Source organism: Rhea americana, unplaced genomic scaffold (genome assembly GCF_003343005.1).
Source record: "Rhea americana isolate MKP2758 unplaced genomic scaffold, rheAme1 scaffold_64, whole genome shotgun sequence".
NCBI classification, from domain to species: Eukaryota; Metazoa; Chordata; class Aves; order Rheiformes; family Rheidae; genus Rhea; species Rhea americana.
The window spans coordinates 3,470,702-3,496,460 of NW_028186801.1; the positions used below are offsets into that span (position 1 = coordinate 3,470,702).

At 38.2% G+C, this 25,759-nt stretch overlaps 1 protein-coding gene across 4 annotated transcripts in view; it reads right to left on the reverse strand.

Moving 5' to 3' along the window:
• Positions 1 to 24,073, reverse strand: part of LGR5 (leucine rich repeat containing G protein-coupled receptor 5) — a 94,615-nt gene extending 70,542 nt beyond the window's left edge. For all 4 annotated transcript variants that reach the window (XM_085320490.1, XM_085320489.1, XM_085320488.1 and 1 more), the window contains exon 1: positions 23,809 to 24,073. In XM_085320490.1, coding sequence (XP_085176616.1) covers positions 23,809 to 24,020 — 212 coding nt within the window. In that variant the 5' untranslated portion in view covers positions 24,021 to 24,073. The remainder of the gene's footprint in view (positions 1 to 23,808) is intronic.
• Positions 24,074 to 25,759: the final 1,686 nt, after the last annotated feature.

Below are 25,759 nucleotides of genomic sequence, written 5' to 3' on the forward strand. Positions count from 1 at the left end.
TTCAAATAGGAACCCCAGATTGACAACTTTACAATTACATTACTATTTTAAGAGTGAGAGGTATGTTTCTTTTAATATAGCAATGAAACTGATTAAAGTACAACCTGATTGCTTCACCTAATGAAACAGTCCAAATTTTTGCTTAATCTGATGCCAGTAGACTTCTTGTTCATTTTCTGTTAAAAGACAAGAACTTCATAGTAATCGTCATTCACCATTTTTATTTTATGGTGTTTTATAAAAACTTTGTACATTTACAAGGCTTAATAATTTAAAATATGTTAAGTACTGCCTTATGTTCATTTGCCAGGGCAACACTGTATTAATTTAGTTTTCTCTGAACAAACTAAACAGACAAACTTTAAACCCTCCCAGCCTTTGCCCCTTAGATATACATGTGCACATGCATGCGCGCGCGCGCACACACACACACACACACACACACACACACAAACACTTTTATTTGGGCTGATCTTACATCCTGTTAATATTTGTGTTCTCTCCCTTCTCATTTTTTGGTATTTGAACTTGGTATTTCTGACATACTGAGTCCATACCAAATACTGTCCAGAGAAAATCTGAAGGATGTACAGTAGTTTTATTCAAGGAACCACAATCTTCTCTCCCTCCTCCATGTATTCTTCATTACAGACAAACACACAACATCATCTGCAGGCTGCCATCCTATGACATAAGTRGTAGCAAAGCCAAGGTTCTGAGCTATTTTGAAAGGTATTAAGTATTTATTATTATCAAAATAATCTAGTTAAAATGTTTATGCATCACAGACAAGAGAAATAGAATGAAATCAGGCACTGAAGAGAAACAAAGGTATATTTTAGAGAGTTGCCACTGAAGGAACAGTTTGGCTATTTTTTGCATATTAAAAAAGAATTGCAGAYCTCTGTCAAATAACCCCTATCTGGATTGATCTCATTTTCTGTACAAATAGACCTTTTCACCATAGTGAATGGCAAGAACATCCAAACTGGAGATCAGTGAAGTTCATTAGACATCGTTCTTTACTACACAAAGATTGCCCTTCCCTGTAGTACAGTCGAAAGAAAAAAGCCTGCTGTGCTGCTGAAAAGCCTAGTTAAGGATTTAGATATGTAAAACTACATGAGCTCAAATCTACCACGCTTTCATACCCTCATTTAAGTCAACAGATTATTGATGGCTGAGGCCGACACCTTGTATCTGCTTCTTTTGTCTGCCTTATTGTCCATCTAAATATTCCACCCAGTTTTTGCCATCAGTTGAAGGGATTTCACGCTTTTAAATGTAAAAACTCTCCGTGGCTTGAATATGGCATAACAGATCATACACRCTTAGCATGAATCAGAGCAAAACTATCTGAAGAATCATCTTACAAGTCTAGGCAGCAAGGTTCTTCCAGTCCAAATCTGGCCCCCTTGGGAGTCTATCCTACGGGTCTCTTGGCCGACTGAAAGTAAACTAAGTCAAATTTTTTACCTGGGATGCCCTAGGGTATCCTGCCTGGCTTCAAACTGCCACTCCACAAAGTAGGGAGATATTCATCYCATGGGAACATATCAGAAAACCTGGAGTATCTTAAATGGCACAAGACAGGGATGTGTGAGCATCTAAATGAAGCGCTAGATTACTGCTGCAATAAAGAACAGCGGCTCAATTCAACTGGCTAAACATAGGTATCTTAAGTGTCATCYGAAACATGCTAGAGTACCCAAGACATCCACCTGGGTCTGGCAAATATATGACCTATGACAGACCTTTTGCCTTTTAAAGAGACAGCTGAAGTCCAGGTAGAATGCCCTAAGGCATCTCAAGTGAATTAAGTATCAATGCTTAAGGAATTGTCCTGAGCTCCAGAGACTGCGATTCAACTCCTAACGCTCCTAGGCCAACTACCCCTATGTGATACAGCTAATATAGTCGGTTAAATCTAGAAAGATTTATCTTACCTTTAGATAAATTACTTTCCTTGATCAATTGCTCTCCAGTGACTATCTCTCCACTGACTATTGGGAGAACAAGACACTTTGCTCCCATTAGRCATCTGCATTTTGGATAAGCACCTGAATCTGGAGCTGAGTACCAGCTCAGCCGACTTCAGGAGCAATTGAATTACAAGATAAAACATTTGCACAATAGTCACGTGGGTGCTGGTGTAAGCATKTAGATAAGGAATTCCCTCTCTGCTTCAGTACAACTTCAGTTTTATGACATCTGAAGCATACTGTAATGCCGGGTTGTTTACTCAAKCTTCTCCTTCAGTGAAAGAATTCACTTTCCTTTACACAGGCAAGTGAGAAGTTATTTTTAGTTTTGTTAGTATATGCTAAGACTAATGACTAGGTTGTTGGGCTTCGTTTTATAAAAATATAAAGGTCTTCCTAGAAATACAAAATACTTATTATGGATGGTTTAATAAAAATTATTAAAACCCTACCAAAAGCAAATGCAAGCTAGGCTGTAGCATTATTTACAAGCTTTTAAAAACCCTTTTCTCTGAAACTCAGGATATGTTGCATGAAAAAGAGAGCTTTGGGAGCCTTGTTTCATGTGAATTTCTATCTTGTAGTTGGATTCTTCTAGGTCCAATAAGATGGAGCAGGTTACTCCCCTGTGCAGATTCATAGGTGTCTCTAGATAAGAAACATCCCTTTTGATAAGATTAGTTGTTCAGGCTCTGTGCTTAGCTGATGGTTTCCAGATGGCTCAGAACATGAGCAGAACTCACACACATCTTCCTAAAAAATGCTACGTAGATGTGACTTCAAATGTATGTCAAATCTTTTGGGACTAGAAACTTGACTGACAYCACCGAACTRTGAAGCACTCATTTAAAGGTTCCATCATGAGAGTCATTGATTTCCAGGGTGCAACGAGAACATTATTCTAAAAATCCTTTACCAYGTAATGAACAGAATGCTATCAAAGAAGGACAACTTTCATAATTACAACCAGTGATTTCCTCCTCACATCCTCTGATATGTCACATATCCTCTGATATCATGGTTTTGTTTTTGAAAGACCCTAAGGATTTAGAAAACTAGTTTCTATGCAGTTCTGAAAGGGAGACAAAAGCAATCACCTGTCCTTCCTCAATTTTGTGAATAAACAGCTGTAGGAATCTGCACTCTAGCTCACATCCTATAGAAAAATACAGCGTCATTTAAAAGTCTGTGGTAGAATTGCTGTCTCTTCTCCTACGAGTACCAGAGGAGCAACTTCTGTCCACCCATGCACAGGAATGATGTGTATGTGTGTGGGGGTGCTTCTGAGAATTTTCCAGGCAGGAATATCTTCTCTGGTCTAAAGCAATTATGTGCTTTCCGGTTTTTGCTTCCTGTATTTTTGTATAGTAATGTTTGGTTATTCACTACTTTTCAAGGAACTCTCTAAAGAAAAGAGTTAACTATAATTTAGAAGTTGAAGAGCCTGAGATATGAGAGATGAATTGATTTAGTTGTGGCACTAAGTAATTGTGAAACTGGGAAGAGTGTACAGGTCTCCTAAATCTCAGATCAGTACTCTACCTTTCAGGTGTTGCTGCCTTGTTTAGCACAAACCATAAATATTCCCAGGCCAACCACAACTCTCAGTGGTACTTCAGTGAATTGCCACTTTTCCTTATAGCTCTTCCATCAGCTTTTATTTTCATGACTATGTTCTCACATTCAAACTAACATCACTTTTTTGCAGCTGACATCACATGGGTTAGAATATATATACTGCAGATGTTCACAACCCAAACATATTTTAGGAGACTGAAACAACTGAAAAAAATGTTATTTACTTCATTTTTAAGAGTGATATCATATTGGAACTTACTCTCTTTTTTTTTCCTTCCAAATTCTATTCAATGCATCTTGCAGGCAGGGGAAATTAATTTTCCAAATGCAGTCTTTAAAGGATATTATTTTTTAATAAGTGTCTTTGAGATAAAACATATGCCCCATAAAATGGTTTTTGCATTCATCGTAAATAGCTAGTTTTTTTCCTAGGAAAGCTTTTACAGAGCCTACCTTTGTATTTTAACTGTTCCTGACATAGTGAATCCACAATCCTGATTATGGGTACGGGCTGTAATACAACCATAACACAAATGATAACTAGAGTCCTTATGATTATCTGACTTTTCAAATATAACTTTCAAGTTATAACAAGGTAGATGGATGAGATTATTCAGTAGGCTGGCTGTAGCTGCTTACTAAACTTCTAAATTCATACAAAAGGTGGGAAAACCTAGGGGAAATGTCATTTTTAATCTTCATTTAATACAGCTTAAGATTACATCATTATTTTCTGCATTATTACTGGATAGTACAAAAGTATGTACAAGTGTGTTAGACCCACAGTGCCCTCACCTGAAATACCTTCTATAGCCTTGTAATCCAATTTTGAGAAAGTGATATGTAAAACCTGAATAAAGCAGTGCAGTAATTTCTTCTAAGTCATGTGTAATGGACAATGTAAAGATCTGTTTGCTTATGATAACGAGCACATTACTAGTGACAGCACACTAGATCACTGGTTAATGGTAATTAAAAATCAAAAATTACAGAAACACCTTCTTTGAAAGCCAACAAGTAAGAGGATAGTTAATAATACAGAAAAAGAAAATCTTCATTTTAAAGGCAAGGATTAAAAATGAGGGATCTTGCAACCCATGAACTTCAGTAAGATTATCTGAATGAGAACTATTTGTCTGAGTAAAGACTGCAGCATCGTGCCCTGGCATTTCATCACATCTACATATTAATCATTTTATAGCGTACCTAAATCTCTTAGAGCTCTCTTCAAAAGCATCTTGTCTTAAAGGGAAGACTGGTTGAAGCCAAAGAGAATAGCTCCCCAAAAAAGAGATACACCATAGTGCAAATGTTAGATTAATATTCTCAGTTCAGGCCCATAGAACCACACAACTGTTACATAATTGAACCAGGAGATAAGGATATTTAACAACRTTTTGGCCATGTAGACTTAGAAGCCCTGGTCTTTTTGGTTTATGGTAGTAATAGATCCAGACTTCAATTAACCAATGAATTATTCTAATGCAATTGTGGAGAAAGACACCAAAATGTCTTAGGAAACCAAACATAGCATCCTCAGTGAACAGTAGATGTACTTTTTACATGGGATTTGCCTTTTCCATATAAGAGAACAGAACCTAAATACACTAGAGCTCATGTTAAATTACTCTTCAGAAACTTTTAGCTGCATAGAATTATAGATCATGATGTACAATGACATCCCAGTCCATAAAACCACCTTAGTCAGAGCCTCTCTCCTATGGCACCATCCTATTTTCAACTAACAATGCTTTCAGATGAGCCGAAAAGATGTACTTTGCTCCCACCATTACAAATTTTTGCCCTTCTTTTCTTTACCCTTTTCAAAAACATGAAAGCATTGGATTGCTAATTACTTTTATCCAGCCTATAGGAAAATTAGTTTATCTTCTTGATCAAAGCAAATTAGGCAGATCATAGCTGATTAGAATGCAACAGTAAAATCTGAATACTTTCTATTCCACCCCCTTTTCTCTCAGAAACAGGCCGGTGTCAAATATGTAGGTATTTCCCACGGCCAGTCTAGACTCTGTTTCCAACAGGCTCTGAGGCTGGGACAATGGTTCTTACACAGACACTAAAGTTCTTTAGTTCAGTCATTGTGCAAGGAAAGAACTGGTAACCCCTTAGCTAGCATTTGATGAAACATCTAGATTTACATATTTCCCTAATTGCATTTTTTGAATGTGAGTGTGATTTATCTGACCAGAGTTAAATGCCTCCTTTATTCTACTACCCAAGATACAACTCTCTGCTCTTCAGGCAGAATTGCATTTGGTTTGGATCCCAGCATTAAAATTTTCATTTTCACTATAGTGAGACAAAGCAATGTGCACCTTTATTTCTCAAAGCACAATCTGAAGAGTAGCTCAGCTAGTTGCTACCAAGGTAGCTACTGCATTATAAAAACTGAATACAGCTCCTTTTGAGTAATTTCTTCAAGCAACATTTTCTACCGCTACAGTATTTACTATTAATTTTTTACCCTTCATAACTCATTTCCGTACAATTTGTGTTCTATGGCTTTAACAGATGAAAGCCAAGCTATACTGCTACTTTATTTATAACCAATTACTATAAATTAACAGTAAATCTCACATTTAGCTCCATTTAAACATCACTATGCAGCTGCCCATCTGAAAATAAAATGGTTGCCTTCTTTCACTTCAGTGGGCACAATACAAAACATCCATTGAGCTTTTCCTTTATTGCAGCTGCCAATGCCCAGCCGACTTTTAACAAACCAACCAAGCGGAATAACAATGCAGCTGCAACATTTTATGGTATTTCTGTTAGTTCTCTTTTGAGACTGAAGGTGTTAATTAGGAATCAAAGAATACAACCCTGCCAGCTTTCTTTCACAAACTATACACTGGCCACTGCAGTTTTCAGAAGAAAAATAAATCTAATAAAGGGACAAAAATGTTGTTTGTCACACCAGTAACGTGTATTTAAGACCCTTTGATCATGAGCTTTTTATGTAGTCCTGTCAGGCAGGCTGAAAATATTTTTTCCTCTCTTTTCTCCTTTCTTGAAGCTTTCCTGAAAACTGACTYTAGGGTTCTCTGAAAAGGTGAAAAACTCAATACTAACTGGAATGCTTTACAGGTGAAAACAGCTCTCCTGAGCAAGCCAGCTTTAAATGAAGTAATTATTGTTCACTTTTTTTGATTTGAATATAAGGTGTTTTGAAATACAAATTATACACTCTTATTATACTGTTTATTAATTTTCTGTATCATTTAATATTTCAAATATTTAAACAGATAAAGGAGTTTTAATATTAGCACATCAATCTATTTTGTGGAATCTCATTTTAAATCYATCAAAAATAGCAGTTTACAGGACATTGTAAACATCCCATAAACCACATCCATTAGAAACTCAATCACATACATAAACTACACAATATAATCAATATTTTATTTATCCTCATTARCCATAATCGTATTAGAGTATCATATATTCAAAGGTAACAGCATGAAGTCATTACCTTTACTCTTCAGTCAAAGTTAAAACCTTAAAATAGGTTTATGAAGTAGCACCACTGAGAATTAGTCAAGCTTGCTAGCTTACCCAGCAAGAGCTTTCACTGTTAGATGCACAAATCACGCCAAAATCCATTAATCCTGCCAGAGAAAGGCAGAAAGAAGCTCTGCTTATTGATTTAATGATAATGAATTGARTAGGCTCTTAAGACTCCCTGCAGAGTTTTCTAAACGGTAAAACAAATAAAGTCAGTTTTAAGAAACACTTATTACAGAAATATATATATCGATTTCCTTGCCTTAATCCCTATGAAGCAGYAAGTTTTTAAAATACAGCTCTACTTACCCTGTAACACTTTGAAAATGGTTCTATGTCATGTTATATAGAGAATCTGATTATGAAACATAATGGGTTGAGTTGTTATCTGATAATTAAGAAACACAGAACTGTCTTGAGAATGCTAAAATACAGATCTTCATAACTAAAATAAGTTCTGATCAACACTGTCATATAGTACATCTCATGTAAAATACAGTCACTGGCTGCTGTAGCAAACACAAACACAGTGAGGTGACTCATTATAATAAAGATATGTTTTCTTTAATGCCCCAAGTGTGTAGTTTCTTTACATTCCTGAATTTTAGAAAAGTGAAACATAAAATTAGAGACAGGTTTAAGTTTTTTAAAACACAAACATATCTGTCTTACTCATTTTTTAATAAAATGATGTATGAGATGATAACATACTAAAGGAGACTGCTCTATTTTTATCTCAGTTTTGCTTCTTTAACTGTAACAGAAAACCTCAATCACAGATGCTGCAGACATTTYCTTTGATTTAAGCATTAGTTGGGGATACTTACAAAAGGCAGAATTTGCCTTGATTCTCAAAACAAACAATGGCAGCTGGGTGCTGGTAGAGATAGTTCCTTTTTTGCATAGGGAATAAAAACAGCAAATATATTTGAAATTGCTGCTGCAATCACTTTTTCTAAGGCTTATTTTTGTTACTGTATCACAACACTGCTGCAGAAATGAAACTGCTTGTAAAAAGATGTCAAGCATATACACACAAGCTGCATCACCCTTCATAGGGTAATAATCACCAGAATCTTGCAGCCAATGATTTGTTGACTTTCTGATCCAGATTATATATTTCATAGCTTTTCAGAGTAATGTGACATTTTCAACTGTAAGCCCATATTTGATGAGTCTTCTTTCACTCTCTTAAACATGTTCTTGTGTGGTCTGCAGGCAAAAGATACATCTTGAGTGAAGTTTGCCATTAGGCAGACAAAATGTTTTACCTGCAGTACATCGATTTGGGAGGAGGGGGGATTTTTTTTCCAGTTTTGTAAAAGTTTTTTTTTTAACACAGTCAAAATTCAGGTATTATTTGGTATACAAACTTTAATTTTATTTGATTCACCATATCAAGAACAACAGCTCTGTGGGATTGTTTTAATAGGTTTGGGTGAAAAATTTTCTTAGTTTACTACTACGATTTGAACTGCTGAAAATAAACCCCAGTTCTCTGAATATTTTACACTTTGTTTTGTAAGTTTTGCTGAATTCTAGACTCAGCTGGAGTAGCCTGGAGAATTTATATTGTACCTATTACAAGCAGCTACAATGAAATTTTCACAATGCTATGTTTATTTAACTACACCCTACTAATCAAAGCAAAAGACTTTTGCTAATGAGCACATGAACACAACTAAAAGATGAGGAAATCCCACCTTTATGGAAGGTTCTCTGTATGCTCATTTCTGCAGTGCAAACTGCAGGGGTAGAAGAGTGCTTGAAACTTCCACCCCCTTCAGCTGCTCACTATACTCCTATCAGTTGTCCCTGTCCTTTCAGTGTTGCCTCAGCCATTTCTGTGGCTACATTCTAAACAGATCAATAATAAAATGAGATATGTATTTTTTTAAGACCAGAAATGTGTTTCTTTTTAAATCGGATTATTTCASAGATCTGCATGGGAGCACAGCCCAACAAACACAGCACAGCTGAAGGAGAAGCCCAGAGAAGCAGGGTGAACATGACTAGCTCAAGAGAGGAAAACACAACAGGAACATCTTAAAGTGTCTCTGTTGCTGAGTGATTCTTAATACAGAACTACATTTCTTCCGAGTTTCCAACTGCGGTGTTCTAGAAAGTTTTGAGCATCATTTTCTTCTAATTCTGTGGATTTAGAAGCTCAGATAGCAAAGACAAGCTGCTCTGACTCAAGGAATTCAGCAGTAGAAAGCAAGTTCCCTTGCCGGTGTCCTGCCCTGCTAACTGAAATCAGCAATTGTGCTTGAGCCAGGAGTGCAGGCAATCAGCACGCATGCTGGCACCTTGGAAGTACACTTTTGGTGGAGCACCTTTGCTTCTAAATTGTTCTTCCTTGTAGACCTCGCAAGTCCTAAATCTGATACCTTTTGTGGCTTGAAGAAAAGACCATTTTGGTTTCTTCTGCTTTTCTATGAGGACATTCTGTACTGATAGGACCAGAAGAGAATGTGGGTAGTTAAGACCTATCAGAAAATAAAGCATATAAATCAAACCTGCGCTGCTCTCTTCTGATCTTTTTTTCACTAGATCATCCATGTTGTAACATTTCATGCCCTACTTTCCAACATAATCCATGGATCAAACCCAACATGTCCCCTCTATCTGCATTCAGTTGTCCTTTCAGACACACTAACTGTAACAAAGGCCAGAATTGGCTCTAAATCATACCCCTGCAACTCCGCTGATTTTGGGTTACTGTATTTTTTCTTCATTGTGGTAGGTAAAGAATTGAAAAAAAAAATCAAGTTCAATTTTCATTGAATTTGATTTGCAGCAGGTGTTTTTGGTTTAACTCATGAAATAATTTTTTTGAAGAACCCTTTAATTAAAGGAATAAAAAAAACCTTACCATAAGAGGAAAAATAAAAGCCAGATCAAGACTGACTAGTTTAGAGAGAAGATGAATAGGGTGGTTGTGCCAAATTATGTACAACTAATGATAAAGAAAGTCACTAAACTATACATATTCATCCTCTTCATGATAATGAGCAAAAACTTTCCTGTGAAAATAAAGCTATCAAAATTTAATCATAAAAAATAAAATAATTAATAAATACTGTATTTGTGTCTGTGAAAATTGTTGTCATGAGGCTGAAAACAGTATTTTGACATGTATATACCTTTTCTGAATCCTGTCAAAATGCTCTCAGGAATAAGAATATTCAAAGTATATTAAATATCATGGGCTACAAAGATTTGTCTCCACTTACAACCTAACAGTTAAATATTCTCTGAAGTATGTAGGAGTGGCCACTATTAGAATGAGGTATTGATTTAGTCATCTTGGACTGATTCATTTTGCAGTCTCCTAGGCTGCCCTTCAGAACACAGTCTGCCTAATGATTCAGTTCCAACTTCCCCCATTTTTTTAATTATAATTCATACAATCTTTAATAACTTGGCTCYATCTTACTAGAACTCACACAGTTCACTGTGATAACAAGACCACTCAATTTTCACTGCAGATTTATATGACAATATGTATTTCTAAAAGACGATGGACCTAGGAACATGATAGAAAACTGGTTAGTGATTTGAAGATTTAAGTTTAGGCAGGCTGTCACATGGCTATTCTCTACTATACACTTGTGGTCATAGTCTTGCTTTTAATCACTGTAGATGCATAGGCTTGCAGATTGCCAAGGTGAGTATGAGGCACATTTAAATGATACAGCATATAAGAACTGATGTAAAAATAAACATTCTAAGGTCCAAATGTTTGTGAGAACCTCTTTCACAGCCCACATACAAGTACACACAAATAGATGTGTGTTTCGCCAACTGTGACTTTCAAAGGAAAAAATCTGGTATCTGTTCTTCATCTTGCCATTTAATGTCTTAAAAAAGACAAAGAAACCTGTAATTCTGATTTGATAGCTAGAAAAATCTTATGAAAAATCTCTTCCTATATCTGGAAGAGTAAGTACTGAAGCCTGAAAAAGCTTTTAGTTTCTGATGTGAGGCATATCTTTCCTATTTTAATAGCTTAAAGATGGCAATGACAGAGGTCATAAAAGCTGTATGGACACTGAAAGATGCAGATGGCCAACAACAGGGTTACTACGGAGGGACCAGGCATTGGGCAGATAATATGGAGGTAAAAATCCCCACATTTGGATTGCCTGGTGTCACACCACTAACATAATGATCTATYTTTCCTTCAAATACAAAGTGGTTAGATCTGCACCTGTATACAAAAGTAGGTAATGCCTAACTCTCATGAATATAAGGTACCTTTGTATCTGAGGAAAAGATGTAATCTGTAATAGAACTTCAAAAGCCTTTCTACCTTGATACAATGAAAGATTCAAATACTGAGAAAAATTACATTAATTTATATATCTTAATATATTTTACACTTTGTACTAAGCACAAGAGTTAATGAGTTTGTGAGAAGCATCTGCACTGAATCAGCTGAAATTATTAGCATCCAGATACTAGCATTTGCACTAGTATGCATTTGTTTTCTTCCCTTGAACATAGATAATAGTAAGTATAATAATCATTTTACCAAAGATCTTTATTTAGAATTAGCAAAGCTTATAGTTACTCAGATCTCCTACATGTTAAAATTTAAGAATAAGGTATGTCTATTAAGATCCAAGAAAAGCCAATGACTTCAACTACAGCATAAGAAGAAATTAACAGTTCTGCCAGATCTCAATGATTTTTAACAGAACAAGAGAACAGTGCTTCAGTGACTTCTCACAGCTGAGGATCAATGCAAACGTGGCTCACTTGTCTTTAAGTAACCATCTCTCTCGTGACCAGAGACTACAGCATAAAGACAATATCCTCAGAAGCTGATAGAAGATGCTTATATTCTCTGCCTGACAATTCTGAATAGTAGAGCAGTTCCCAGGACTGCTTTTCTTAAGCAGCCTTAGAGTTTTTTCCTAATTTGCTTGTGAGCTATGTTGCTGTCCTAAGTACCTGACAATGGAAAATATTTTAAAATGGCAATGTATCACTACCTGTCTCTTCCAGGCCCAGAATTTAGAAGCAGCATAAAGTCTACTCCAATATCCCTTAGGAAATTGTTCTTAATAACTTTCAAACTGCACTTTGTTAAATCCTGAAAGAGCACCATGAGGTACAGAATTGATAAAAGCAATCTTTTATTCATTTTAGAATATCACTCAACTTCAYCGATATACTTATATGGTGATATCTCAAAACGATTTTTTAAAATGGTATATAATACCTAAGTATTATTTCATTGCCTTTTAGAAAAAATTGCAGGTCCACTCCCTGTCCCATGTTTCAAGATGTTACTCTACAGCCTAACTTGTACTTTAATTTGTCTAGTCAGAATTTTTATCCATCAAAATTCAGTGTCTAAAATATTATGTTAATGAAACTTTGTGCATCTCCCTTSTGCTTGGGATGCTCTACCATAATTTTTAAATTAGTTTATGGTCTCACGCCAGCAACCTGGTCAGAAAGATTATTAAAAAAATGAAACAAAACAGAAGATTATTAATAGGAAATAAAAATCCAAATTTCACATGAGCTGTATTTGTCTATTCTGATAGATGATGACCTAGAAGAAAAGACTGAATTAGATGCCTGAATGTTTTGGGGGTTTAATTCTCCACACATACATCTTTATGGGCTGAGATCAATATCTATGCTCAGTTAAATTACTTTATTATTCTTCCTTGACATGTGACAAGCTATTCAAAAACTTTGAGTCTTTTTTAACTAGAAGTGGAAAGTGTACACATAATACATAACTTTGTTAAAATATTTATTCAAGAATAATATGCTCTGAAACAACGGTGCAGAATCATCTTAGTAGTATGCAACTTCAAAGCCTCTTTCTTGTACTGAGAAATTCCATCTTACATTTCATTTTTATCAATAATGGTGTCACGGTAAATAGAGAAAAAGATTTCTTCTGTGTCATCCTCCCTATCTGGTGTAGCCCAGAAGTGTTTCTTTCAGATCAGCTTACACAGACTTGAAACACGTGTTCCCAAAGCACAAAGGAACAATACACCTGCTCTAACTGCCCCAACTGAACTAATTTACAAGCTTGCCTGTTATACTGTTTGAAGACTTTTGTTTGTGTTAATAAGCCAGGAGATGCTCAGAGAATTAAACAGTGTACAAATATACTACCTGCTTTTTTCAGACAGCCTTATTCTAAAGAGTCATATTGGACAGTACTAGTCCAAAGCATTTCATTGTGATGGACTTGCTGGCACAGAGGAACATTCAGATTAACATCTGAACTTGCYAATAAATGTATGTTTACCAAATATTATAGTTGCTAGAATCCCTGCTGATAATCATCACATTACAGCAAGAGAAGTGATAGAAGGTTTATTCCACATGTGATTTTGTTTCACCAAACTACAGCTAGAAATGTATTTTGTGTATCTTTAACGTTTGTAGTGATATTACTGACTGAAAGAACAGARAAAAATGCATTGCTGGGAAAGAGTATTGTTATCTTTTTGTCTTTCTGTTATCCTGTGGCTAAGACAGTCAGCCATTTACCAAATTCATACTGTGACACATAGAGTGCTTATTGTCATTTGGTCTAATCTTGATCAGCACATGTTTTTTAAAGAGCCACTTTAATGCTGCTTTGTAAGAGCTGTGAACACTTTTAATACACAAGCTCTCTATGCTGACATAATCAAAACCACTAATGAATATCATTTACAATTACTATCATCATGTACTTAGGCAATTATTCACTCACCAAATATTAAAAACAAATTTGTTTGTGTACTCCCCAGATGGTGACATTTGCAGAGAGTGAACAATTTCCCTTAGATTAGACTCACCATGACCCAACAGAAACCTCTGCAATAAAACAAATTGTGACATACCAAGAGCTCAATCCATATAAGCAAAAGGAGTTTCAGTCTTAGAATTGGAACTAGCTTATAATCAGTTTTCATAAACCCTTATCAGAAAAAATAAGCTAGTAGCATGTTGAGTGTGTGCAGCGTTTCCCTATATAATTCTCACACAGAGATACAACTCTGTAAATAATATCATCCAGTCATTCTGGATATTGCAAATTCCTTATGAAATCTRATGCTGTTACAGCAGTCCCCTACAGTCAGGCAGGCAGGAACACAGAGCTACATGACTATAAGATGCTATATCCATGATTGATGATAAACGTAGAAAACGGACCACATGTGGCTTCAGGTTTACAGGATTCTTTATAGATTGACTGGAGACAGACACTGAAGGCAGAACATCTGAGGCATTAATATGTGGAGAAATGTGATTTTCATAACTCTATTTGGCGGGATGGCTCTCTCTAAGAAATGTAATGAATGTATCACAGTGCTATGTAAGCATCTGCTACAAAAATCTGTCGCAGTTTTCACTGAATACTATCAAGAACCCCCCTACACTTTGAAAAACAAAAGAAAATCCCACTTTCCTCAAGCTGCTGGGAAGTCTGTATAGTTGACAACAGCTCCACTATACAACAAAAGTCTCCTGGCACAGTCTACATCCTGACATAAACAACACAATAACGATAACTTGTCTCTATGTTTAAAGCCTTTTTTTCTAAAAACAATTTTGACTTTTATTTGTTTTGGGACAAACACCTGGAACAGCAGTAACATGTAAGAAGCTGTTAGAGTGGGCACATTCATGAAAAACTGAAGTAAATGCTTCATTTTAAAGATATTACTTAATGCTTTTCTGTAATTTTCAAATTTTTCAAACTAAATTTATTTGAGCAGTACCAATACCACAGAACCACATTAGTTCTCTTAGTAGTTAGTAAGCAGAGCACAAACAAACCCCTAAAGTCTCTCTTGGCATAAGCTCATTAAATTACACATACACAGTTACATGCAGATATGAATCTGGCACTGAGTCTTTTTACTCCATTCCCTCTAAAAAATCCCATCCAAATAACTCCCAAAATAATTTCTCTTCAAAATTCTTCCACATATACCTGTTCCTACACACTGGCATTTTCTATTCTTACTTTCTGATTTCAGTAAGCATTTTATTATAAAAACAGTCATTTCATGACTTTAAGAACTTGTTTAGCAATGTTCTGCATCATCTCTGGCCTTCAGGCAGGTAGTATGTTTCAAGATACTTGTCCYTTCCATTCTTTTCACATCTTCTGCTTGGACAGAAACAGGTAATGTCCTGGCACTCAACAGTTCACACTACTCTTTACAACAGGTAAAGACATGTAGCCTCCATACACTGAGGTACTCAGAGTTCTTCCTTACGCTGTTCTCAGGATCATGAGCTTCACATTGTCCTTTATTCAGTGCTATACCTAAATAACACCACATGAACCCCTTATTTTAATCTAAATTACTTTTTCACGGTGCCTTGAACTTATTTTTTAGAAACATCTAGTGGCAGTAGTACAAACCCCTATTCTCCACCTCACCATAATCATACTTAGATGTTACACTCTCTCTACTGCAGCCAATCAGTCACAAATGTGACTTATAATAGTCATGCCAAGATAACTGTATCCTATATAGTAAGGGTAAACTACGTACCTGTGAATGTAAACTGTGATTTGCATTAGAGGCACTTCTCCTGAGGGTTTAAAAACTGGTTGAGCTGCCTGATGAGATCCACATTTCTCTGCTCTGTAGGACCAGTACAGATGGATTCCCAAGTTACACACCATTTCTCTCTTCACAATGCACTTTTTGCTCCTCTCTTGATCTCCCTGTAATTTTGTGTACYGGTTGCAGGTGAAAGTCAATATACTGAAGCTTTACTGGGGACACTACAGGATTGGAATTTATTCTCTGAGACCCTTGTCAGGTCACAGGGCTGAACGCGCACTTCTCTTGGCCCCTTTCCAAATCCTTTCTTTGTGCAACTTCAGCGTGAGTGCAGACAATACTTCCATATCGCACCAAGCATATGGAACCTGTATTTTCTTGTCAGCAGGTCAAATATTATTTCAGGTGCCTGTGTGGATTCTACTTGTTTCAATAAGATCCTCACATTATCAGAGTTCAGCCTGTGAAGATAGCTGTGAGCAAAACTGAAAAACAGACATCCTTAAGAAGAGAAGAAAATCCTTTAGGATTTCACTGTATTTCACCATGTCATAGTCATAATTAGCACTTCATTAAGTATTTTTAATCTACTGATCTCCAGCATTTATCAGCCACTACTGAATTAGCCAAACTCAGGTGTAGATAGCCATCTCAATCMTCATGTAAGTGTATAGAGTAAGAGTACAGAAAAGTTGAGTGACTTGCTTAAAGTTGTAAATTATTTCATTACAGTAGCCTGGAATAGAACCCAAAGGTCTTGCTGCTCAGATCCTGGCTACAACTRTCTACCCAGAAGCAGTTTACATTTGTTCCTTTCTTTCCTTCATGGGTCTAACATGGCAACATCTGTGAATCAGGGCATTTAAAGAGCTTTGGGTTCTGTGGCTGCATGCGGACGAATCTCATTTCCCTCAATTTCACTTCTGAACAATGGACAACCTGTTCTATCCTCTACCACATATACAAACTAAACCTCATCACGTGTGAGACCAACAGCAGAAGGATTTAATTTCTGAGGCAGCCCTCTAAGCCAAACTGATCAGTGATAAAAAAAAAAAAACCTCAAATGCAAGTTACTCATCAAGGTGGTTCAGAACAGGTAATTTTCTGTGATGGCTGAGAGCAAGCTKTGTCTTATCTTACTTGCTTCCTTTGCCAGCTATGACCCACTTCTCCCCTTGAGGTACATAGAGACTCATTTACAAACTCAGTGAATGCCAAATCAGGGCAGCTATACTTCCCTTAATGCTGACATCATCTCACATCTGTTCTCTCATTCACTTAGACCAGATTTATATTATCACAGGATCCAGAAGACACGGTACCACTAGCATCGTAAGATGCCTACTGCTGCAGAAACAAGGATTAGGGAAATTCTATTTCTATGCAACACCAGTGCAATAATGTTTTTCCTCAAGCAGAGCAGAACAAAGTATTATGTAAAGAAACTAACAAAAAAAAAGGAAAAGGAAGAAAATGGAGAAGTAGTAATACCAAATGTCATCTTTTCCTCCCTCCACCTTCATAAACAGTAATGTCAAATTATTGCGTATTTCTTATTGGAAAAGCAATATGATACAATGACTAAAAACATCATGAAGACTGAAAAGGTTAAACTTTTAAACAACTGCAATACAAATTAAGTCTCAGTCTAGTAAATACTTTTACACACGCTTAAGATTGGTAAYGTTACCAATCAGAGCTACTCTCAGTAAAAATGGAAGCATCTATTCAAGTGTCTGCAAAGGAAAGAAAAGTTTTGTAGTGGGACCTTCTTTTGTTTGTACTATACTGTGCTGATAGGCTTTGGGCAAATTAAAAAAAAWATATATATTTATATCTCCATGCACACAATGCCATATCTCCTGTACAAAAAGAAGGCACTTACCTTTTTTGAAGTATTACTATGCAAAATATTTTGTCAATTTTTAATAACAAGACTTTAAAATTACTTAATTGCAATTAAGTAACTTAATACTGTGGCAAAACAATGTTTTTCAAATTAAATGTATGTTTTATATCAGATTTCAAAATATTTTGAAATGCGGGCTTTTAAATGATTTATGATATGCATAATACTTCACCAAGCTGTGTAATGAGATAGTGTGGCAGAACATCTTGGTGAAATCATTCCACACAAATGAATTCATATTTGGGGTAATCATTTTTAAATTACACAAGGCCTTAATCCTACAAACATTTGCACATGTGATTTCAGTGGAACCATTCCTGACACTAAAGTTAAGTATCTGAATAAGTATTTGCAGGACTAGAGCCAAATTATACAACTGGACCCAAACTAAGAGCCCATTTGTTACCAATAAAATCTTAATTTAGGAGTGGCTGATTATTACGATAACACTAGCCTTCAGAATAATTATTTTTTGTGGCAGTGTCTAAACATGAAATTGCAACTTTTTCTTTCTGGGATGGAACATAGTGTTGTGGCTGCTACTCCAAAACCCAAATGCTCACAGCTAAAAAATAATAAAATATAGCAAAGGAGTAAAACTGGAAGCTGATACAGAATGCACTGTCTCAGCAAATGCTTTGAGAAGCTGGAGACATATTGTACTAACTTCTCGTGATCTGCATGGCTATCCCATTTCACTCCTGCATGAAGTTCCAGGTATTGCTTGTGCCTACTATACCACTAGTTGGCCTGTGCTTCATCAGCTTGAGTAATCACTTCTCTGAGCAGCAGCTGATGAGTCTTTTTGATTTAAGTGGCAAAAGATACTCCAAGATGGTATTTCTGCGAGGGTGCTGCCACTTCTATGCTCATTCCTAAGCTACTAATTCAAAAAAAATCCAAGCTGTTGCCTGTACACTTTTAGAAAAAAAAAGCATGCTTCTTGGGAAAAAAGGTGGGGATACCATAAGTTACTATCATATAGTATAAGCTGTGCATTGCTTGTCTTAGTTTTGTGTTTTTAATTCCCCATATCAAAAGAGGCAAGACGGTAGCATTCCTTCACCAGCTGACAGTAACATCAGTTCAGGACTTACTCCTCCCTTACTGCATTTATTTTTCCAGACATGAAACTTCTCACACCTGATCAGTAAAATTCCACTGAAGTTACTCAGGCCTTCTCAGCAAGGAGGACCAAGCATGGAATACAGGGATTTGCCACATGAATTGATAAATCCCTGAGGAGTAGGCATGCTTTGATCACATCTCATTCTTTTTAAAGAGGTTATGGTATTTTCCTTTAGCTGAAGCCTAAAGCTGTTTTAGTATGTCAAAAACACCACAACATGTTCTGCCCTCTGTCAGTCTACTTGGAGCCAAAGGAACCACACCTTACTCACCATGATTTTCACAGAGAAAAGAATCAGATCTGCTGGACACTTCAAGGAAATAAGTTAGGGAAAACAGCCAAAAAAGAAAGAAAAAAAGATCAATAAAAATTAAGTAGTGCATGCGAATGAAATATTATCTTTGGCTAACAAACATAGAATAGGAGAAAGCAATCCAGACTGCAAAGTTGGTAGCAATTTTAAGCACTTGAAAGACAAATGACATTTAAGAAAAGATTGGGTTAACAAGGGAGTACTTGAGGAAAGTCTAATCTCTGCTGGCATGCTGACTGGGAAGGTCAGCCCAGTGCACGCGTTCTCAGCTGGAGTCGGGCTCCCTCTGCCCGGCCAATTGTCCTATGCACTTCAGATACCAAACCAGATTGAAGGTGCCTTCACCCTGCCAGCTCCTGATATTCTGCTAGCTTAGAGACAGCTTCCTTTTCCCTGTCATTTTATGCAGTGTTTCCACAGAGCAAATGCCATAAAGGAGAGAAGCAGTGTGTATGAGTAGGGTGGTTTTTCCTCCTGAGCAGCACAGTTTAGACAGCAGTGCAAGGAGTTATTCTTCAGCATAGTATTGTCAGGAGGAGAGGGTGACATTCCCTTCTTAAATGCAGTTTTAATCAATTAAAAAAATATAGTTATCATTTTGTGAGAACAAATTTTGAGTTGCTACATTATGTTTTGAATTTAAGGTAAGTCCTTTGAAAACTTTCAAACATTTGTATTTTAAATGGGCTTTGACTTCTTCAGTTTTTTGCACCTCCAATTTATCTATGCACATTTACTTCTATATACCTCCTATGGCCAAGACAGAGAGGAATTTACCCTGTTTTCTTTTAAAAGGGGGCTTTTATCACTAAGTTCTAAATTAGATTCACCTTCATCCTTAACTGGGACAATATTCAGATTATTCACTGAAACCAAATGGCAATCATTTAATTTATTTCAAATAGAAAGAAGAAAAATGATTTATAAAGTTTGTAGCTATGTAAAGAAGTACTTTCTAAGATAAGGCAAGTACTTTACCAGCTACTTAACACCTACACCCTCTCAATGGATCTGGACATTGCAAGCTTATAAAACTTGCTGCTTCACAAGAGGATACCTTGCTATTTGATCTCTTCGAAAAACCTGCAATTCCTCTCAACAYATCTTAGATGAAGAAGTAGGCATGACTGAGTTTGCCTTGTGAGACTGGAATGAATGACTGAAATAGCGTATATTTTCCCCAAAGAGTTGATCTTAATGTTTTGGGGTACTCCTCTGACACAGAAACAATCAACTTTTATTTCAGAAATGTTGTTAACTTCTGAAAATGTACTTTTTACCTTCAAAAAGTAAACATAAAAAAAAAAGTGACACAATCTGGATTTTTTTTAACTGTCCTTAAAAATTTTCTAATGCTTAAGAACATTAAAAGCTGTGAGTATGCTTTGCAGGAATAATTATCATCAAATACATTATTATGGAAACAAATGAAGCAGAAGGCCAAAATTCCAAGATTTACTGGAARAAGAAAATGTTTTAAACCTTGTAATATGTGGTTATTTCATATGCACAGATTTTACTATAATATAATCACTGTTATCACACTTTTGGAAAATAATTTCTTCTTAACAAGTTGTTTTTAGAAAGAATTAAAAGTCATATGACTCAGGGTTTTTCCAAATGTTACAAATACCATGCACATTTATGAACCATTCCAAATCACACTTTTTAATGCAAATAGCACTTAATTCAAAATAACTCATTAATAAATTATAAAGGAAAAGGTAACACCATATGCTGTAATATTTATACCCATATGACAATTTAAGGTGGTAACATTATGAAAATATTCCACTTAGAATTCCACACTAACCTCACCACCAAAATCACTGAAGGTTTTTGTTCACAAAGAATGCAACATTTGAGCTGTTAGATAGCACTGGCATTTGTAATTAAATTTACTTTTCTGTACTATCCAGGCATGCAACAAAGGCTCTCAAAATGTTTAAGAGCTATCTTTCATTTTGTTATTACACAAGATATGAAAAGCAGATTTTTTAAATATTTGTCATACTAAATATCCTTAAATAGGAGCTGRCTGTTTTTACACTATTTTTAATGAGTAATTATTTAGGAGAAGTAGGGTGAGCCTGTGGTTAAAGAATGGAGTTAGGATAGGCATCCAGGCTTTAATTACTAGCTTTGTCATAAACTTACCTCTAACTTTGAACAAGCCATTCCTTGCCTCAATTTTCCACATCATAGTAAATGGTAATAACACTTTACTAATTCACAGGTGTGGTTTGAGAATTAACAAGGGTCCCATGTGCAAAAGACGTGTAGATTCCAACTTCTTCCTTTTACTGTGCACTGATAGGAGAGTGACATGGTCTTAATTTGAAACAGAGAGCTAATGCTGCCCTTCATCAACACAAGGAATTCACATTAATGTCAATAGGAACTACACACACAGAGTATGTTATTCAGTTTAAAAGTAAATGAAGAAAAAAAGGAATAGAAGGAAACTCCTGGATTCTCTTTTCTATTTTTCTTAGAAAGTCTAATAGTTCACCATGGCATATATTTAAATATAAATAAAAAAGATTTTTGATGGGGAAGGAAGAATTGCTGTCTGGGAATTTAAATGGGAATACAGAAATGTGTAACAAGTCCATCTGTAGATTTCATTTAGCTCTACTGCAGGAGCACTATCATACAAAACACACAGAATTCAGTTCACCATAACATATCATGGTCTACTACCTGCATCTGTTCCAAAACAAAACAAACTTGAACTGACTTTTCACTTAATTTTCTCATATGATTTCTAGTGCACACCAAGAAATCACTTATCTTTCTTTACTCTATGTWAAACTGTCCAGATATGATAAGAATGACAGACACATAGAAAAAAGGCAGTGTCACAAACTTACTGGCCAGAAGTGTACACTATACAAGAAGAGATTGTACTAGAGATTTTTTTTTTTTGATGGAAAGGGAGCTAACACGAGCACACAGTCTTAACTTCCTGCTTGTTCCGAAGTAAGAATTGTCGTTGTGGAAAAAGACATTTTTGTTCTGCTGAAAAAAAAAATATATATGGAAAAATATCTGTATCAGAAAGCATCTGATTGGCCACTATCTTGCTCAAGGAGGAAAACACCTCTAACAAGCTGGCATGTTTTAAAGCTTACTTAACCATCTAAAGAAAATGAGACTTGACAGTTCTTTATGGAAGGAGGGCATGGAGAGCTACAGCTCTGCATAAGTAGGCAATAATTAATCAATCCAAAGACAACAGCCTGGTACATTTGGAAAAGGGTAAATGTAGTTGCCTATGTGTACGCATCAGTCTTTTACACACTTGACTGGAATACTGCACATATACAGCATTGGACCTTTAAAAGTCCTATCCTGCAGGAGAATTTTTACACTTCAGGGTGTATGCTGTTGAACAGCACTGAATTCTTCACAAGAAAAAGACATTCCCACGCTAAAGAAGAAGAGGGTTTAAAAACAAAAACGTGGACCAGACCACCACCCTACTGTAGAGCAGGCAGATGGAGATACGTAGCTTTTAAGCAGCAGAAGTCCACAGCAGCGGTATTTTGGCATCATCATACACATTTATGTTCTCTTTCTTCATAGAACAGTTAAACTTCTGGCCCCCAAAACGTTTTCCAGTTTAGCATTCCTCCAAGATATCATGTATTTGGGGCACTGACTTCTTGACATAGGTTAAATACATTTTAAGTCTACGCTTATAACTTCATTACCTATTTTTCTGGTTATGACTCTCTGAAGCACCACAAGTGTCTTCCTCACACCCCAAATCCTCACCTGCGGCTTCTGAAACCAGTGGCAAATTTCACGTATGTCTTAAAGTCTGTGTCTGTATTGTGCATGGCCAAAACTCTGCTCTACTTTAAAATAATTTTTACAGTATTTTAAAAAGTTTTTCAGTTGTGTATTGTCTTTCTAAACCAATGCAATTTTTACTGACCTAAGCTCTCTCCTAATGCATACTTGCATTTTATTGGTCGCACTACATTTCTACCTTGTCTGTATTGGCACGTTCTTCTCTTAGGAAGGCTGTTTCTAGTTTAGCTTCGTCCACTTCCTTAGACATAAGTTTCCTTATGTCCTTCTTTGAAGTACGGTATTAAGGGAGAATTGAGTTCAGAATTACCACTCTGGTACCACAAACACGCAATCCCTTGAAAGCATCTTTACAGTAACCATAGCAGCAAGCATGCCAACGGCATGTCCAAACGCATGGACGGACAGACACGTTCAGAAACTGATACAACATAGGCTGGATATGCAGGGCAAGGATTAAATTAACAAGTTATGGGGCATGTAACTACCAAGAAGTGCGTTAAATCGGYGAAGAAAAGAAAAGGCGGGAGGCTCGGGCTGCGGCGCGGGCCACCGCCACCTGTGCGCCGGCCCCGCACGGCCTCCTCCTGCGGGCTCGCCTTATTTATCGCCTTTCCTCCACCCGCGGGGAGATCTGTTAAAGATTAAATCATCAGCAGCCGCAGTTCAAAGCCCTGTCCCGGGAAGTAAAGGTGAAGATAACGTCCCTGCAGATCTAATCAAGGCTCTGCTGTTGCAACCGCTTTTAATTACCCTCTAAACGGCACATCACACAGACATCCTCCCGGCACCGCACCGGGCGCCGGCGCGGCCAGACACCCGTAAACGCTTTACAACCCGCCCGCTGATTAAAAAGCGATCAGGAACTTATTTGAAGCCGGGTGTTTTCTAAGCGGCGCTGCCGCATGGCGCCGGCCCCGCCCGGCCGCTGTCACCGCCGGGGGCCGGGCCCGTCCCCGTCCCGCCGCGCTGCCCCCTCCCCGGGCGCCCCCACTTACAGGTAGGCGGTGAAGGCGCTGAGGTTGGCGGGTACCGCCGTGAGCCCCAGGTCGGAGCAGTCGACGCGGAGCAGGACGCCCTCCGGCTCGCAGCGGCACGGCGCCGGGCAGCCCCGCGGGCGCTGCGCGCCGCCCCGCGCCCCCCGCCGCGGGCAGAGGAGGAGGAGGACGAGGAGGAGGAGGAAGGCGCCGGCAGCGCGGGACGTCTCCATGGGGCCCTGGGGGTGCCTGGAGCCGCGGGGCGGCCGCTCGCACGCCCCGCGGCGCGGCGGGGGCTAAAGGCGGGCGCCCGGCTCGGCTCGGGGAGCTGCTGCGGCCGCCGCCGCCGCGCCGCTGTCTGTGGTAGCATCTCAGCTTACACGCTGCTTTAAAGCCCTGGAGCCGGCACCGCGCGCCCGCTGACGCCGCCCCAGCCTTGCCCGCCGCAGCGCGGCGGGCCCTGCCCGCGCCGCCGAGCGAGCGAGCGAGCGAGCGGGCGGGCGGGGGCGGCCGCGGGCCCGGCGGGCGGGGAGACTTCCCGCCTCCGCGCCCTCCCTGCCTCCCTCCTTCCCTGCCTCCCGCCTGCCGGGCCGGCGGCCCCTCGGGGCCGGGGACGCCTCGGGACGGCGGCGGGACGGGCAGCAGGCAGCGTCCCCTCGCCGCCCTCCCCCCCCGCCCCCCGCGCCGCCCGTTTGAATTTGGAGCGTCGGTTGGCGCGGGGAGGTGGGCGGTGTGGGGGGAGGGGGCGCGCCGTCCCCGGTGGCCGTTGGCGGGGAGGGAGGCGGGAGGCGGGTGTCCGAGGCGGTCGGAGGTGTCTCCGCGGCGCCTGGCCGGGTGGGATTGCCGCTTGGGTGCGCTTCGGCGCTGAAACGGAGGTAGGAGCCGGACGGTGATGCCGGTTCCTTCCCACCAGTTCTTTAGCTGCCGTGCCTCACCCAGCTTCTCGACAGAAGTTTCCTCTTTAGGTTGTGGTGAATGTGGGAAGAGGCCTTCGTGAGGCTCTTCTGTAACTAAGGACACTAAAACCATTGGTGAGGGAAAGGTGAGGATGGCAATTTTAAAAAACTTTTTTTTCTCCCCTCGGTTCCCAGTGCAAACAAATTTTGCCCTGAGTACAAGCCTTAGACCTGACTCTAGCTACCAGTTTAATAACCAAGCCTCAGCCCAATTCCTGTTTAAACTGATGACCAGGCTACTAGGTGTGCACCAGAGAGTTAAAGATTGCTGCTGTCTGAATTTACAGTTGTCTCCTAATTTGCAATTAAGTCTGAAATGACAGCCTAATGAAAGCTTGGTAAAATACATCCTTTTATATACTACTCTCTTTATAATCCCTATTCTCACTTCAGGTCCATCATTTGATGCAGTCTCAGCCACAAAAGGATGTCGCAGTGGAGCCCAAGTGCTTCATTGATAAAGAAGGGAATCGGCTGCCTTGCTGGTTAGACAGGCTAGAATATTTTGTAAATCCAGGCCCATGGGGTTGCTTTCCACAAGCAGCAGCTTATTCTGAGCTAATAAATACAATACTTAAAAGCATAGATTGTCATGAAAAAATGGTTGGTGAGAAAATTCTACAGGACACAGRKKTTTTTTTTATATACTGTGCTAYGTGTCCAGGAGGCCCATTCTGTCAAAACCCTCTGGCTTACTCCTAATACCACTGTTTAACAGCAATACTTTTTCACTGAATTATTTGCTTTTTAAGAAGTTGCATGYAGTGCTGAATAGGTACATGCTAATGGTTTGATAAATTGCAAATATTTTACTTTGTTTTAGCACAAAATAGTTTCTTTTAGATACGACATTGGAGTCGTTAACATGCTTTGCCAAAAGACACTAGAATAATTTTAGTTAATCAATATGTTTCTATATTTTTCTAAATATTTTTCTATAACTGTAGTGAAATGTATTTATACAACCTGAAGCCATTACACAAACTTTCTGTTTGTTCTAGAGGGCATAGTGTATG